This window comes from Sitophilus oryzae, unplaced genomic scaffold (genome assembly GCF_002938485.1).
Source record: "Sitophilus oryzae breed Bouriz unplaced genomic scaffold, Soryzae_2.0 scaffold_863_pilon_pilon, whole genome shotgun sequence".
Lineage (NCBI taxonomy): Eukaryota > Metazoa > Arthropoda > Insecta > Coleoptera > Curculionidae > Sitophilus > Sitophilus oryzae.
The window spans coordinates 2,337,495-2,353,788 of NW_022147487.1; the positions used below are offsets into that span (position 1 = coordinate 2,337,495).

At 32.5% G+C, this 16,294-nt stretch overlaps 1 protein-coding gene across 5 annotated transcripts in view; it reads left to right on the plus strand.

The window, feature by feature from the left end:
• LOC115890385 overlaps window positions 1-16,294 on the plus strand; it is a 44,852-nt gene that overhangs the window by 18,770 nt on the left and 9,788 nt on the right. For all 5 annotated transcript variants that reach the window (XM_030910604.1, XM_030910603.1, XM_030910602.1 and 2 more), the window contains exons 3-8: window positions 2,888-3,081; window positions 5,723-5,985; window positions 10,334-10,584; window positions 10,738-10,915; window positions 14,205-14,381; window positions 14,655-14,915. In XM_030910604.1, the coding sequence (XP_030766464.1) occupies window positions 2,888-3,081; window positions 5,723-5,985; window positions 10,334-10,584; window positions 10,738-10,915; window positions 14,205-14,381; window positions 14,655-14,915 (1,324 nt within the window). The remainder of the gene's footprint in view (window positions 1-2,887; window positions 3,082-5,722; window positions 5,986-10,333; window positions 10,585-10,737; window positions 10,916-14,204; window positions 14,382-14,654; window positions 14,916-16,294) is intronic.

A 16,294-nucleotide genomic window follows, 5' to 3' on the forward strand; every position in this document is an offset into this window, starting at 1 on the left:
TGTTCTAAAGCTTGACAAAACGTTAGATTTAATTATGCATTCTATTTAGGTTAATTTTAGTTATTTTATTATCTACAGGGTGTTCAAAATTCGAGCCTTATCATTGTGATCCCGCAAACTAGAAGATATACGAGGTTGGTTAAATAGATGCAAAATTGCGCAATTTCATGCTGATCAAAATGCCATATTATAAGTTTAAAAATTCCGTATACTTCCGAAGATTTTTGAAAAAAAGTCTTTCCGACTGTCTGTCCGTTTGTCCGTCTGAGGACTCCATTCGGGTACCTCTATTCACGTGCAGAGTTCGGTTCTAATTCGGGTGGGACCGTGTGCACCGTCACTCACATAGCCTACCCGTCAAATTTGGTCGCGATCGGACAACATCGACTTTTGACGTTTCTTACGTCAAAACTAACTGCCACAGTGACACGTGTAATATTCAGTCTTCGTTCCTTCGGTAAAGTTGGCCTTGGTCCAATCTATTGACACACCAAATTTCATTTAAATCGGACAATTTTTTGGTTTGCGATTCATTGACGATGGGGTTTTGTAGTGTACGAAACACTTCCAGCCTTATCTACATTCCGAGTTTCAGCCCTCTACCTCACATAGGACCCGAGTTACAAGATCGTTACCGCTTTTCCTCTCGCGTCTCGTGTGTCATTAAATTTTTACTTCCATCGACGCTTTTAAATGGAAACACCCTTTTCTATAGGAGATAAACGAAAACTAATATCGATGTCTGGAGCTCAATTTTCATCAAAAACATGATGGTGAAAACCGTACATCAATATCTATTACCGTGTCGGAGTTACGGGGTGTTTTTCAAAAATGTGCATTTTCAATAAATCGCTGTAACTTTTTTGCTATGGAAAATTTTGTATTTCTATAAAAACATTTTCAAAGCACCTTTTTACGTAGAATTTAATGGTTTAAGTATAATTTTTTTAAAATTAATAATTTAAGAGTTATCAACAGAAAAATGGATTTTTTATTTGGGACACCCTCTATATTTTTAATTAACTGAAAAGAATTTAAAATTACCTTTCCAAAAATATAGCACACTTGATATTTTGTTATAATCCCCTTCGAAATACAGAATTTTTAAAAGTTCGCTACTTTTAACTAGTAGCTAGTAGGCTTTAGACCCCTTATTGATGAAATGCCCTTAATGGAACTCGAAAACATATTTTTCCCGCAAGGCGACGCACCGCCTCTGAACGCTGAAGTTATCAGCAAATTTTTGCAGTCAATTTCAAGAATAATTGAATAGCTAACCAAGATCCCAGCCGTTGGCCGTCGAAGCCGCCTGACTTAGTGCCCATGGATCTAATCCTATGTATATATTTGCGGAAGAATAAAGGTTCCTTATTCTTCCGTATAATCTAGACAAGAATTAGAAATACTGAGCAGTTATGAGAGGGTATCTTTCACCCCCACTGAGTTAACGAATTCCGCGAGAAATGTTCAAAAACTGCCCCGTCTGTCCATAACAGAAGACGGTTGATATGCCGAACACCTGTAACAAAATCTCATGTCTTGGTTTGCTATTTATTTTTATTGATATTAGATATAGTTTAAATGTGTTGATGTTGGTTAAATATATTTTAAATTGTTATAAAATTCTGCATCTCTCATAGCAAATATTATGTTCGTTTTAATTGATGCTCACAGCTAGAATTTTTTTGCATTACAGCCGGTGCCGTTCAAAGCCTACTTATTTAAAGCGGGCGAATTTTTATATACTCTATATCTCGAAGAGGAATCGAGGAAAATATCAAGTGTGTTATATTTTTGGAAGGTAATTTTAAATTCTTTTCAATAAATTAAAAATATACAGGGTGTCCCATATAAAAAATCAAATTTTCTGTTGATAATTCTTAAATCATTAATTTTAAAAAAATTATACTTTAACCATTAAATTCTACGTAAAAAGGTGCTTTGGAAATGTTTTCATAAAAATACAAAATCTTCCATAGCAAAAAAGTTACAGTGATTTGTTAAAAATGCATATTTTTGAAAAACACCCCGTAACTCCGAAACGGTAAGAGATATCGATTTGCGGTTTTCACCATCATGTTTTTGACAAAAATTGAGCTCCAGACACCGATATTAGTTTTTGTCTATCTCCTATAGAAAAGGTTGTTTCCATTTAAAAGCGTCGAATTTGACCCACCCTGTACATTCTTATATGGGACAGCGTGTATAACATTAAAATGATTTAAGATTACGAAAGACATTACACCTAAATTCTGGCAATACCTTAAACTACTCAAATATTGACTTAATAGTTTTTGGCAATAATTTCCAAATTCATCCCTTGCTTTCTTACAATATTTTACCCACGAACCAGGAACAAGGGGTGTAGAAATTAATCAGGGTTGTTTATAGAAATGGCGGAATAGTTTTACGTGCCTGGCACTGACGTAAACGACTAATCCAGAATAACCTCACGACAGGGAGCAATAAAATCCAAACCTTTACGACTCAATTCAAAAAATCTTTGAGGCATGCAATGCATTTTTGATATTCCAAGTTTATTTATTTCAGTTTTGTAATAATACCCAGAGTGCATTGATTATCCAAAATTGCACTTCTTGTAGATTCCATAATGATTGTTATCTTTCTCGATTTTTAAACACGGCTTAAATAACGTTATATTGATTTAAGTTTTTACAAAAATGACTTGACTTGAAATAAAATGACTTAAGACAAAGACTTAAGACTTAAATCATTTGAACTTTATGTTGAATTTGACTTAAAAATCATTTTGATTTTAGAAATGACTTAGGACTAAAGTCTTTTTAAAACTGACTTGTTGCAGCTCTGCCTCTAACGTTTGTTTTTAATTGTTTTGCTAAATCTAAGCTGTTTCTTTTTTCTTTAGAACTGATATTTTTGGAAAATGCCCACTACACAGAACACCAGTCCTACAAGTTTGAAGACTTTTTCTGGACAGGTTCTGGAGATGGAGCAACAGAAGATAACATTTGGGTTTCCGAATCACCGGGTGTCATATACAAGACCTCCACTGTTGTATCGACTGTTTTTGTGGAAACATCTAAAACACCATATAACGAGGTAAGAAACGTAAAATATCTCATATTTGTTGGTCCATATTTCATAATCATCATCATCATCATTTAGCTTGTACCGTCCACTGCTGAAGAAAAGCCTCCCTTAACTCTATAGTCCAGTCAGTGGGGTGTTTTGCCATACAAAAGGTTGTGTAGTAGTAATTTTTTTAAATGTTGTTAAGGTTTGGGTCTTGACAAAAAATCCAAGTTTTCGACCTTGGGGCGGGACCGCTCGAGTCGCCAACTTGGATAGGAGGTACAGTGACGAAAAGTTGAACATATTTTCCAAAAAAAAAAAAAAAATCCCCAATTTTGTAATTTTTGCGAAATTCCCGCTATTTTTTACATAGGTATAAACAGCAGCGGCTGGTGAGGTAGTGCCACGGTGCCACGGAGCGAAAAAAATATGTTATAACCTTCATATAAAAATGAAAAATAAGGTAGTGCCATGGCGATTTATTAGCGTTTTCTTTTCTTTGATGGTCCGGGTCGTTTATTAATAACGTTTTGAGTATTGTCTTCGGTGTCATCGTAATCGGTGCTTATGGGAATATATTGCTCTTCCATTGTTAAGTCTTGGTCATCTTCGTCCTCAATGTCGATGTGAATCTCCGAGACATTTTCGCATGACTGACCACTGCAGAAGCCACATACAACGGAACACTTTAACCCAGCTTTCCTGCAACCACATGCTGCGCCGCATCCTTTTCTACAAGTGCATGAAATGAATTTCAATAAGTTGTCGGGTGCTGCTTGTTTTGTCATGGTGAGTGAAACAAGCCCATTGCTGCCCAGTTTCCAGTCCCAGTCTTCAGGTTTTTTCTCGATTCCATATTATTTCTGGACATGATGATATGTCTTGAAAGAATGATACCGCGCAACATCCTTCGTTGGTGGCAATGAAGCAAGATTGGATTTACTTTTTGTGGTTGATCTACAAAACGTTGGTAGCGGATTTCTTCTAAGGTGTCTTCTTCCAAGTTGCCACCATACAAAGCAACGAGAAAGCATGCTCCAGTATCTACGATGTCCTCTGGTGTTGCATCCTGATGTTTAAAAATGCCAATGTTGTCACTGAGTCCTGCTGTTTTCTGGAGAAGTTTCAAACGAAACTTCATTTTTCCATTGTTGAAGATTGACGATGTCGTATCACAGCCACTAAAAGCTTGGAGAAACAGAATGTTCTCAGCTACTTTTTTATGTTTTAAACTACTAGCTGAATATATTCTTTCAGCAATTTTGCCTTTTCCTCGTTTGCGGAGGTAGATGTTTCCTTGAGACGGTGCCAATGCTGTCAGCAACAACATATTAAAAAATTACTACTACACCACCTTTTGTATGGCGGAGGCCTATAATGGCCCCCCACTGATTGAACTACTAGCCATTCCTTTCTATTTTGTGCCACTTGAATCTTGTTTCCAGCCACCCTCTTAATATCATCTGTACATCGACTAGGAGGTCGTCCTCTGCTTCTATAGGCCTCGTGTCTCGGTCTCCATTCCACAAGTCTCTTTGTCCACCGTCCATCTGTCATCCTAGCCACGTGTCCTGCCCAATTCCATTTAAGATGTAAGACAGATATCACCGCATCTCTTACTCCTGTTCGATTTCCTATTGTATGATTGGGTATTTTATTTCTAAATGTAACTCCCAACATGGACATTTCCATTTTCCGTTGCATGACCTGTATTCTATATATGTTCTCTTTGGTCAAAGTAAGTGTTTCAGCTCCATACGTGAGGACAGGCAAGACACACTGGTTAAAGATCTTTCTTCTTAAACATATGGGAAGATCAGATCTCAGTATATGCCTTAGTTTACTGAATGCCTCCCACGACAAACTTATTCTTCGTAGAATTTCGTGGGTCTGATTATCCCTTCTAATACCGATCTCATGCCCTAAGTATTTATATATACGCACTTGTTCCAAAGGTATGTTATTAATGTTTAAATTTCCATTAAGTACTAGGGTTGTCATGTATATTGTGGATAAGTAAATTTTCAAACCCACTTTTTTCAAAGCATCATTCAGCATATCCAGCATATTCTGTGCCTCCTGTATGTTGTCTGTTACTAAAATAATATCATCTGTAAAACAGAGATGATTTGTCAATTTGCCATCGATGTTAATTCCTGTTGAATCCCCAGTTTATCATTTTTAACATACTTTCTAGCACAGCAACGAATAGTTTAGGGGACAGTGTGTCGCCTTGTCTTACCCCTCGATCGATATTGAATTTGTCTGTGCATTGATTTGTCGATATTCTGACGTTTGCCGTGGTCCAAATTTATTTGTTTATTTGTTTTGAAAGTTTCTCTTGCTTCTACTTATTCTTCGGCTTCTTCTCAGTTCTGCTGGGATAAAAATGTTAAAATAGTCTTTGCAATTCACTTTTTGACATTTTTGCTTTTTTTTTGTTACATAAACTCGAAATACCAATAAAAAGTTTAAAATTGACAGAAATCATTCACGTTTTACTGGTCTTGAAAATTCACACATTAAGACGAAAGAATAACAATTGTAAGTACGTACTTTTTGATGAAAGTGGGATTCATTGTGATGATTTTTTTATGTTGTGTAGTAAATAAATCATTTTAACATCCTTTGATTATACAATATCACCAAAATTTCGTTTTTTTCTCAGTCTACAACTCCAAAAGCACTTTGCACCAACGACTGTGATATTCCCGAACCTCCATCTAATGAAATAAATCCAACACCGACCCAGAATGAAGGTAATGATGGAAAATCAGGAAGAAATCATGATCATGATGGATCTGATGACGATTTCCTGGATGCTGGAAGACAATTTTGGCTGGTCACAGTGCTGAGAAGTGATGGGAAGGATCCTGCGATCGTTGATCTCAAAAATAGTCTGGCCAAGCTGTACAAAGTAGCATTTCAAAGGTAAAAATAACTAGTAGTGGGAACTATCGAATGAATACTATCGAAACATTCGATAGTTGCAATTCATTCGAATAATTCGATAGCTAGTAAGAAAACATTCGTCGAAAACTATTCGAATAAAAATTATCGAATAGATGCGTCATCTGCCTTGAAATATTGTATTCTAGTAATTCGGCAACAAAAACCATTCATTTATAAAATTCATTCATTTATCAAATTCATTTATTCGTCAGGATCGATTTTAATGAAATATAACTGGATTTTAGTTGTCGTCCGGCGACGTAGGTTTCTTTCCTAGAAACCCGACAGCGGTCGGTGGCAATGCTATGAAAGAAGCCGGCATCTTTGATTTTTTGCGGAGTCAAATAAAGATAAGGACACATTATTTTTTTTATTGAGGTGCTAGTATTTACACAGAAAATACATTATGAAGGGCGCTGTTGCCATATATTCGTATTAGTTGGTATTAGCAAAGAATATTATTCTTTAGCATTAGTTAGTTAGGGATAGTATGTCTAATGTTTTGCATTTTTTTTATTAATATTCTGTTATTACACTACAATAATACTTTTTATTTTGGATGTAGAAAAATTATTTTTAATGTTTTTAAGCAAAGACTGGTTTAATAAATAATAACAGTAATAATTTGTTATACCTATTAACAACAAAATTTAAAATCATTTAATAATATAAACATTTTTTTTTAAGTAGTAGCAAAATATAAACAACAAATAGAAGTCAAAAGTATTTATATTATTTATTATTATCCTATCTAAAAATAATATAGTCTCTAAATGGCAACGTTGGTTTATTAAATAATAATAGTTGCAGAACTAATTTGTTATATTAACAACAAATTTTAAAATCATGAAATATAAACATTTATTAATTTACTAATGCCGTGTAATGGAAGGAAAATATAAATAAAAAATTAGAAATCAAAATTATTTATATTACTTTTTATTATTTTATATTACTATTTAAAAATAATATTTACTTTTACTGGCATTTACTTTAAAAAATAAATGAAATATTTCTTCGCAAAAAACTACATGTAAGAGAATTAGCATAAACAAAATACAAACATTGTTAACTTTTTTTTGAAATTGGCACGTGTAAAACTTTCAATTTAATTTTCTCACCCCAAATTTGAGTTCAATAACCCCATTTACTTAACCACATTACTTAAATATGATTATTAAGTTCATCTCATCTCTCTTAAAAATTGTTACTTCTCAAAATTTCCCATTAAAAAAATGCAATCTAACCTAACCATAATATACCATATAAAATTAAATAATTGAAAGATCGGGCTACGGAAAATCACACAAATTTTCGGAAAAATTTTGACCACTTCGCACACTCAATTAAAAAAAACCTACTATTTTAGTATTTTAAATATTTTAATAAACGCAAAAATAGCATAGTATTTACAAGGCGAAGTTATAAAAATTTGGAAGAACTAATAATGCACTGACGCACACAAAAATCAAACGAATACTAAATTTCATTTATCAAAAACATTCGATAGTCGTGGCTCGTGGCTCAACGATAACCATTTAGTCGCAAGGCGAGGATGTCACTTATGCTTTAGTATACAAATGAATTAATGATTTTATTCGAATAAAACCATTCGATAGTTGAAATCATTCATTCAGTAACCATTCGATAGTCTAATTCATTCGATAGTTCCCATCGCTAAAAATAACTGTCATAAAATATATTTTCACTTATCAATTGCTCACTCCACAGAATGTATCAAAAACAATGAAAATTCCTTATTTCTTTCCAATCCCTGCATTTGATATAAAAACGAATTATTTCGGGATTTTAAAAATATAATAATGTGCATATGTACTATATGGATTAGAAATTGTGTACGTTTAAATCCAAAATGAAATAAATATAATTCTTGTAAATATAACACGAAAGCATAATAAAGAAATTGTGATCACTGATGTCAATATTGTGTTGGTAAATATACGTAACAGAGTTGATGAGACAAACGTCTAACCAAGATGTTCTAGTTAGATAAGATTTGCATGGCAATATTTATATTTAAATTGTTTTTACCTTGAATTTTTATTTATTTCTGCGAAGGGAGACGTCATACAACATTAAATAATTTTGATGGTTAGACATACTTGTGTTGAACTAAAAAGTTTGAAGAAGTTGCGGAAAAATATATAATTATATAATATTAGTAGATTATACAGGGTGAGTTTCTTATGATGTTATCTAAGGGCATCTCGGAAACTACTGGAGATAGAGAGTCGATTAAATGGGGAAAGAATTTATGAAGTCATGGCCAACTATGGTTTCCCTTTAAAAAAACATATGTTTGTGTCATATGTCAAAAATGACAGGCTATAGAAAAAATCGAGTAACAATAACTCATTAGGGATATAATTATCTACAACTTTTATCTGAAAACTTTTGGTCTAAAATAGATTATAATGGAATTAGGGACAATTTTTAAAATAACCAAAATTTGTAAAATCTTGTAAGCCATGAGCTTTTTCAAAAATCTGAAAGACGCATATTTATGACCCCACAAAACTGCAATTCTTTCCCCATTTAATCGACTCTCTATCTCCAGTAGTTTCCGAGATACCCATAGGAAACATCGTAGAAAACTCACCCTGTATAACAAGTTATTATAGAAAAAATAAACTAATTATTTTTTGCATAATTGTTCTGAAATATTTTTTTTTAATTATTTTTTTTTCAATCTGATTTCTTGTGGATTAGTTAGTGATATAAAATTTCCAGAAATATATTTTCGGAAATATTTCCTGAAACATTGTAAATATATGGAAATATTGGAAATATATGAAATATTTTAAAAAATAAGAAAAACTGAAATATTTATAAAAATCATAACAAAACATCGCAAAACACAAAATGCTTATACATAAACACAAATAAAGAGTTATTCTTCAAATTAAAAAATAAATTAAGGTTAAATTTGTACAAAAAAAAAATGATTTTTGACACACCAGTCGAGCAAGAGGCATATCTTTATTACTGTCATCAGCATCACACTCAGTAACATCTTCTTGCCAGTCTACTTCCTCAAAATCTTCAATAGTATCGGAAATAAATATTGATCTATTGCCGTTTCCTATTTTCTTCAGCAAGTTTTCATTGTGGGATACATAGAGTAACTTAGCGGCTCTATCATTAGTAAGCCTGTTTCTCTTTTTTGAATGAATATGACTATAAACGCTAAAACTGCCTTCCGTGGCAGGCGAAGATGCTGGCATCATCAACATTCGTGAAGCTACTTGTGATAATGAAGATGAAGAACACAGTCCTTTCCACCAGGAGACTGGGCTATCAAAACTACTTCTCCATATGAAGTTATTTCCAAATAACTTGCCACTTCTACAACGGTAATCTGCTATTTCATCTATTATTTCTTGCTCCTTTATATTGAGTTTATTTTTTGATATATTAAGTATATGCATTCTATGGCAGAAATAATTTGAGTTTCATCAAGTTCAGAATCTTGTGATTTTGGATTTAGTAATTCTGCAGCATAATGAATGGGTTTAATAGCAAATTTTTTTCTTTTGTCAACAAACTCCAACAATTCGGATTTTTCTTTGTCGTCAAGTGAGGACAATGCAAGATTATTCTGAATTACCCTTCTAATATCACAAAATGCTTTTACAGCAAAATGAATAGTGCTATAATTTCCTTCTACAATATTTAAACATTTGCTAATAGGTTCAAAAATATTAAATACGTTGGAAATTTGGGCCCAAAATACTTCGTCATCTAATATCCACTGCTTAACATTTTTATCAATCATTTGTGTTGCTTCTTGACTAACTGCAATTCCTTGTAAACTGAGCCTAGTATTGTATACATATATATTTTTAAATTGGTCAAAATTGAAGACCAGCGAGTTTTTACTACGCTACGACTTACGAGCTCGGGTCTTCCCCGTAGAAATGCGAGGTTGCAAATAAGTTGGTGAATCCTCAAACTCGATATATTCACCATATTATATGTTTGTAAAACTGTTCTATAGTAAGTTTAATATTTATAGGGTTACAAAATATGAAAGATATATTAATAAACATCGGGTTTGAATCGTTAATGGCAAGATTTAAGTATTTTTAAAAATATTTCCAATATTCCCAATATTTCCGAGGCTCGTTTGGAAATTAGTTACAACACTAGGATTAGTCTATACCCTCTTAACACTAAACTAGGTGCTGATTTAACAAAATAATCTGTTATTCTTGATATCGAAGTACCCCCCTTTATTTTTATACTATAATAATTTAGAATAGTTTATTTCATAGTATTTTACTAAAATATAATTTTTATAAAATAGACAGCAAGATCAGCATCTGGGACTGGCACCAAATCGTCAGAAGCGAGCTCCAATTGACCAACCTGTGAACGTTCACATTCACAAAATAGACAAACAGAAACTAAATGGTGATGACAAAATCGAAGTACTGTATCACGTGGAAGTACTTGGAAAACCGGTAGATGCCTACACTGCAGCCAATGACATGAAGTTAGTTACTGATGACGAGGTTCAAAAAGCTTTGGGCTACCCATTTCTTATAAAAGCTGAACGTAAGAATAATATGATTATAGTCTATCCAAGGGAGACTCATTACATATCATTTTTTGGATGTGGTCTGTCAAAATCTTCCCTAAATCGTTGGACAGACTTTACTAATCTCTATTATGTACACAAAAAATGGTGATCTTTATTTAAACTTTTAGCATATTTGAAGGCTTCTGAACCAATGAGCCTGTCTGGAGCCAGAAACACCTGGTTTGTTATAGGAGCATCTATCATGGGCATACTGCTTTTACTGTTGGTTTTGGCTTTTCTAATTTTGGGTTTCGCAAAAAGAAATGTTACCTCACCAAAAACTAGTGCTTTGGGAATAGACAACAGGTAAAAACATACTGGAAGAAGTTTTTCATGTCATTAGTTTTTTTTTATAAAACATTCTGCATTACCTATATTATTTCATTTACTTGAATTTTTGTATTTGATATAGTCCAAACCATAAAATAATAAATACAAGAAGAAGTGTCAAGTCAATGTTAAATTATGGAAACAGCGTGGCTGCCTGGGTAACTAATTTTCAGATATGGCGGCTGGGACATTTGACATGACATAGACATGACAATTTCAATTTTATGAAATTTATTTCCGTTTCCGGTTTTTAATGGCGGGCTGTTCAGGAGGTTTAAATGAGGGTTAATATACTTTTTTACTCTTTCTAGTAGTAAATAATACAACAAAATTACTCAAAAATATTTATTTGGAATTTAGAACAATGTAAATATGCAAATCAACACAATTAAAGAGCTATAATCCAATAAACTACTGTATCAATATCAAATATTTAAATAATATCAGAGATGCTGTGTTAAAGTGAATTAGTAAAGTAACAGTGCATTGACTTACAGAAACTTGAAGATAAATAAATGTTTTCACAGCTTCACGGGCATAAAACTAAATAACTGGAAGCAGGAAAAAGGCAACCGGAACCCACACAAAACATGGAATCAAAAAAAATATGTAAAAAACATAAATATAGGTACATAAGACTTTTGTGAATTAAATCAAACAGGACTTGAATGAAAATAAAATGAATAAAAAATATAATACATATACACCACATTTGTATTTTAAAAATAATCTACATACATAGATTTATAGCATTATTGCTATGAAAATACATAATAGGTACCTATGTGATATGTAATTACGCATTCCTGTTCATCTTGTAGAAAATTAATGTAGGCTAATAATAGTTCAATAATCATAATTTACCTTGTATAACTTGCTTTCAATTGCTCAAAATCACCGATCAGTCTTTAAAGTAGAGATACGGAAAAATCCTTGGCAAAATATCCCAAGATCCTTGGGTTTAAAGTTAAAAAAATATAAAAACAGTTAATATATTACCTATTTTTACATATATAATATGGCCCATACCTACTACACGCAGAAACGTCGATTTCATCATTTTCTTCATGTAATTAATATCATATATACTTTATTAAAGTGTTAACAAGGAACTTTATATCAAAAAAACATCTTTGTACTTATAAATTTCAGCCGAAATATCAGAAACAAACTTCCAATCAAATCTAAACGGCAAAAATTAAAATGGCGCCCGACCTTGCCAGAGGCCTCGGGAGCTGACGCTGACACACAGACAAAAGACAAAAGAACAGGACGCCGACGTGCATAAAAATGTTCCGTAGCAGAAATTGACAGAAATATTCAGATTTTTGTCTAGGACAGTCTAGAAGGCCATGCTTTCTGCCTGGGTAGAACCGCGCCACAACTGTTTCCAATTTTCCGGTTTACTGTCATCCCCCTGGTCCAAACTACATAGTAGTTTTTTTTTGTTGTTGAACAAAAGAACAACTATTACAGATGTAAAACCGACAAAATATGTCAAGTAATAATAAAAATAATCGAGTAAAGAAAGTACCATACGATCGAAAAAAAACGCCGTCAAAGAACGCTGGGGAATGAAAATGAATGATAATTTTGGCGAGGTTAAGCCCTAGATGATATTACTTGGCCCTTACTCTTCTTTATTTTTTAATGGCGCTTATTGCCAGGTGATCTTAAGAAGGTTGTAACTAATTTTTATATTGAGTTAAAATGATTTTAGATTAGATACTGACCTCGCTAAAATTATCATCGATTGTCACTCCCCAGCCGTCTTTGACGCTGTTTTTTTCCAAGATACGGTATATATGTTGGAAGCAGATACTGAATTCGGCGTATGTCCAAAATAATTAGACATATGGCGATTATAATTAAATATACAGGGTGTTTCAAAACAAATGCGAAAAACTTCAGGGGGTGATTCCTTGTTCAAAATAAAGGGTGTTTGCTTTATAAACGTTGGGTCAAAAGTCAACCATTAGGAAGATGTCGCGGTACAAAGATGGCGGAAAAATAATGTTTTTATTTTTTATCTTGAAAACGAAAAGAGATAGACTAATGAAATTTTACGGAAGCATTACTGTTATGAAAACACACTTTCTGGTAATTTTTTCACTTTTTTAAAATGAGTGGAAGGGGTTGAAATAAACTACCCCTATCATTCTTGTTCTTAATGAAATTTAAAGAAAATCTTGTCAAACACATGAAAAAAATTAATTTTGATAGTTTAGTTTATTTAGAAACTTTTTTATCTCTTGTGTTTTAGGATAAAGCTCACCAATTTGAAATTAAAAATAAAATGTAAGCATTACATGTCAGGACAAAAACATTTTTAGATAAAGAGTCTAGTGGGCAGCTGTAATTTTTTAGGAAAAAATCTAGTCTTGGCCGCTGTCACTTTTTTAGATGTTTCCTAATATTGTTTTATTTGACATTACCCTACTGCAATACGTTATTATCTAGATTATTATTATTATCATTATTATCACTAGATTCTTAATCTAAAATATTTTTAGTCCTGACATGTAATGCTTTACATTTTATTTTTAATTCAAATCGGTGAGTTTTATAAAAAATACAAGAGTTAAAAAAATTCTAAACAAACTAAACTATCCAAATTAATTTTTTGCATGTGTTTGATAAGATTTTTCTTAAATTTCGTTAACAAGAATGATATGGGTAGTTTGGTTTCAACCCCTTCCACTCATTTTAAAAAGTGAAAAATTACCAGAAAGTGTGTTTTCATAACAGTAATGCTTCCATAAAATTTCATTAGTCCATCTCTTTTCGTTTTCAAGATAAAAAATAAGAACATTATTTTTCCGCCATCTTTGTACCGCGATATCTCCCTAATGGTTGACTTTTGACCCAACGTTTATGAAGCAAACTACCCTTTATTTTGAACAAGAAATCACCCCCTGAAGTTTTTCGCATTTGTTTTGAAACACCCTGTATACCTACCTATATCCACAAAGTTACGCGGAAGAGTATTGATGGCATTGGTTTCAACTTCTATGCGGAGGGTGTTAATCTTTTGTTGTAATATTATACCAAAAAAAATTAACCCCCTCCGCAAAGAAGTTATATAAAGATTATTTATCGAACCACGAATATACCACGAAGTTGCACGCATCTGGCAAGTTTAGCATGGACAAATTGCCATATGTGTAATTATTTCGGACATAGGCCGAATTCGGCATCTGCCTCCAACACATACTAATGCAGAAAGTTGAAAAAAATAAAAACACTTAGATGATAATGTATTTAGGAGACACATTTTTGAAAGAGGAGTGGGACCAGAAAACAAAGGCTTGGTTCAAGATGGCGACAGTATTACCCAAGAAAGAAATAAAGATTCTCCCACCTATATTAATTTTGACAATCAACACACTAATGCGGGATTGGTTTTGAGGGTTGCCAGTTCAGCTAGTGTTACATCATCTAGGTAAATCCAACAAATATTTGATCTCACCTCAATATCCATTTAATAATGGACATATAGGAAAATCAATAGAAGTTGTGAATGTCATCAAAATTTTTGACGAATCCACGTCGCAATGTTGCCACTGCTACTTTTTTTGACTTTAACTTTTGAGAAGTGACAAATAAAATTCGTAACTTTGTCTTACCTTTTTTAAAACGATTCCGGAACTACAGGTTATCGTAACTGGTTATATATAAGTCTTGTATACTAAAGCATATTTTTTCTGTTGATTAGCTCAAGTTCCCTGGATATTTCTCCACTAATGTCCCTATCAAAAAAGCGAAAAACACCAAGAAAACCAACTAGACCAAGAGCAGCCTTGAACAAAACCGTTCCATTGAACATGTCCATGAGGAAGTTCCCTCCAGAGGTGTTTGATTCAGATAGCGGTACTTCCAGAAAAGACGAATCTCCTGATTTTGAAGAAAATATGGATCCTGGAGTTATGAGTCCTAAGAGTTATCTCTCTATGCCTAGCGTTAGAAGTTTCCCAAGGTAAGAAAACCTATAAGAAAAAATTCACAGTCCTTTACAAAGATGCAACCGGGGGGCATTGAAAATGATGAATAAAAACGTAAAAATATGATTAGTGTTAATATGAGTGTATTACATACATATGTTTAAATAACGAACTTAACAAAAAACAACAGATTTAAAGATTCACTGAAATAGTAGTAATGTTAACATTAAATAAAAACATTATCAATAATAATTATGCGATCGCACCTATCCGTAAAACAAACAAGCAAAAAAACAAAATAACATATAAAACATCAGGTTAACATGATGACAGATCATGATCGATGACAGATAAAGAATTCTTACGGAAAGTTACACTTTACGATATAATTTTTTAACTGTTAAAGGCAAACCCCATTTAAACACAAAACTTTTTAATACCTACTACTGTATCTAAAAGACATTTTTTTTAAATTACTAAATTCTTAGCCACGCTGCTGTTTTTCTTGGCTGTTGTGCGTCACGTCACAGATTAACAGGCCCACGTTTGCACCACAAGGCGATGCTGCAGACCACTAGGTAGACCGGTCGTAGAAATTTATGTTATACAACTTGTAGTCAATCTACACAAATATTATCAAAAACTTTTTTTTTTTTAAATGTGTTCAGATTTTGTAAAAAGTATAAGTCAAAATCGCAAAACTTAAATTTGATATGAGTTTCTTAGTTTTTAACTAATATAGTGGCGAATTACAAAAATTCCTTTTCAATGAAAATTAATCAGTTAAATAAAATAATTTAATAAATTACTAGCTTTTTCCCGCGACTACGTTCGCGTTACACCTCGAATCGTTCCTCGTTCGTTATAGAGAGCTAGTGAGCATAGATGTTTTTTATTTTTCATCTTTTTTTTATTTATTAAGAGCACTAATACTCTCTATATAGGTTATATTTTATACTTTGAAGGATAATTGAGGAAGATATATTTCGTTAAGATGTCACTAAATAAACCCTTGCATAAAATTTTATACTGTCTGGTTTACAATGTTATAGTATTGCATTTTCGTACAGCAAACTTTCGTTCACTATTCTACTCTCTAAGTGTATAAATTTCATAAATTCGCTTTATCTTTGTGCCAATTTTAATGTGTATAATCCAGAGGTCACCAAGTTTTATATAAATTTTTACTAACTTTATCCATTTGGTTGATGAATTTCAAAAATTTCTTCTAATTCTTTTTGTAGGATTTCATTCTTCTAGACCAAATAGTAAGGAATTTTCATACAACAAACTATTCCGGCATAATATTACTCTCTCAGAGGATGAATTTCCTAAAATTGCTTTGTGTAGCTAATTCACTAATGTCGTTTAAACGAACCTTTGTGCTAATATTTTTGTATCTAAAGCTGGCGGT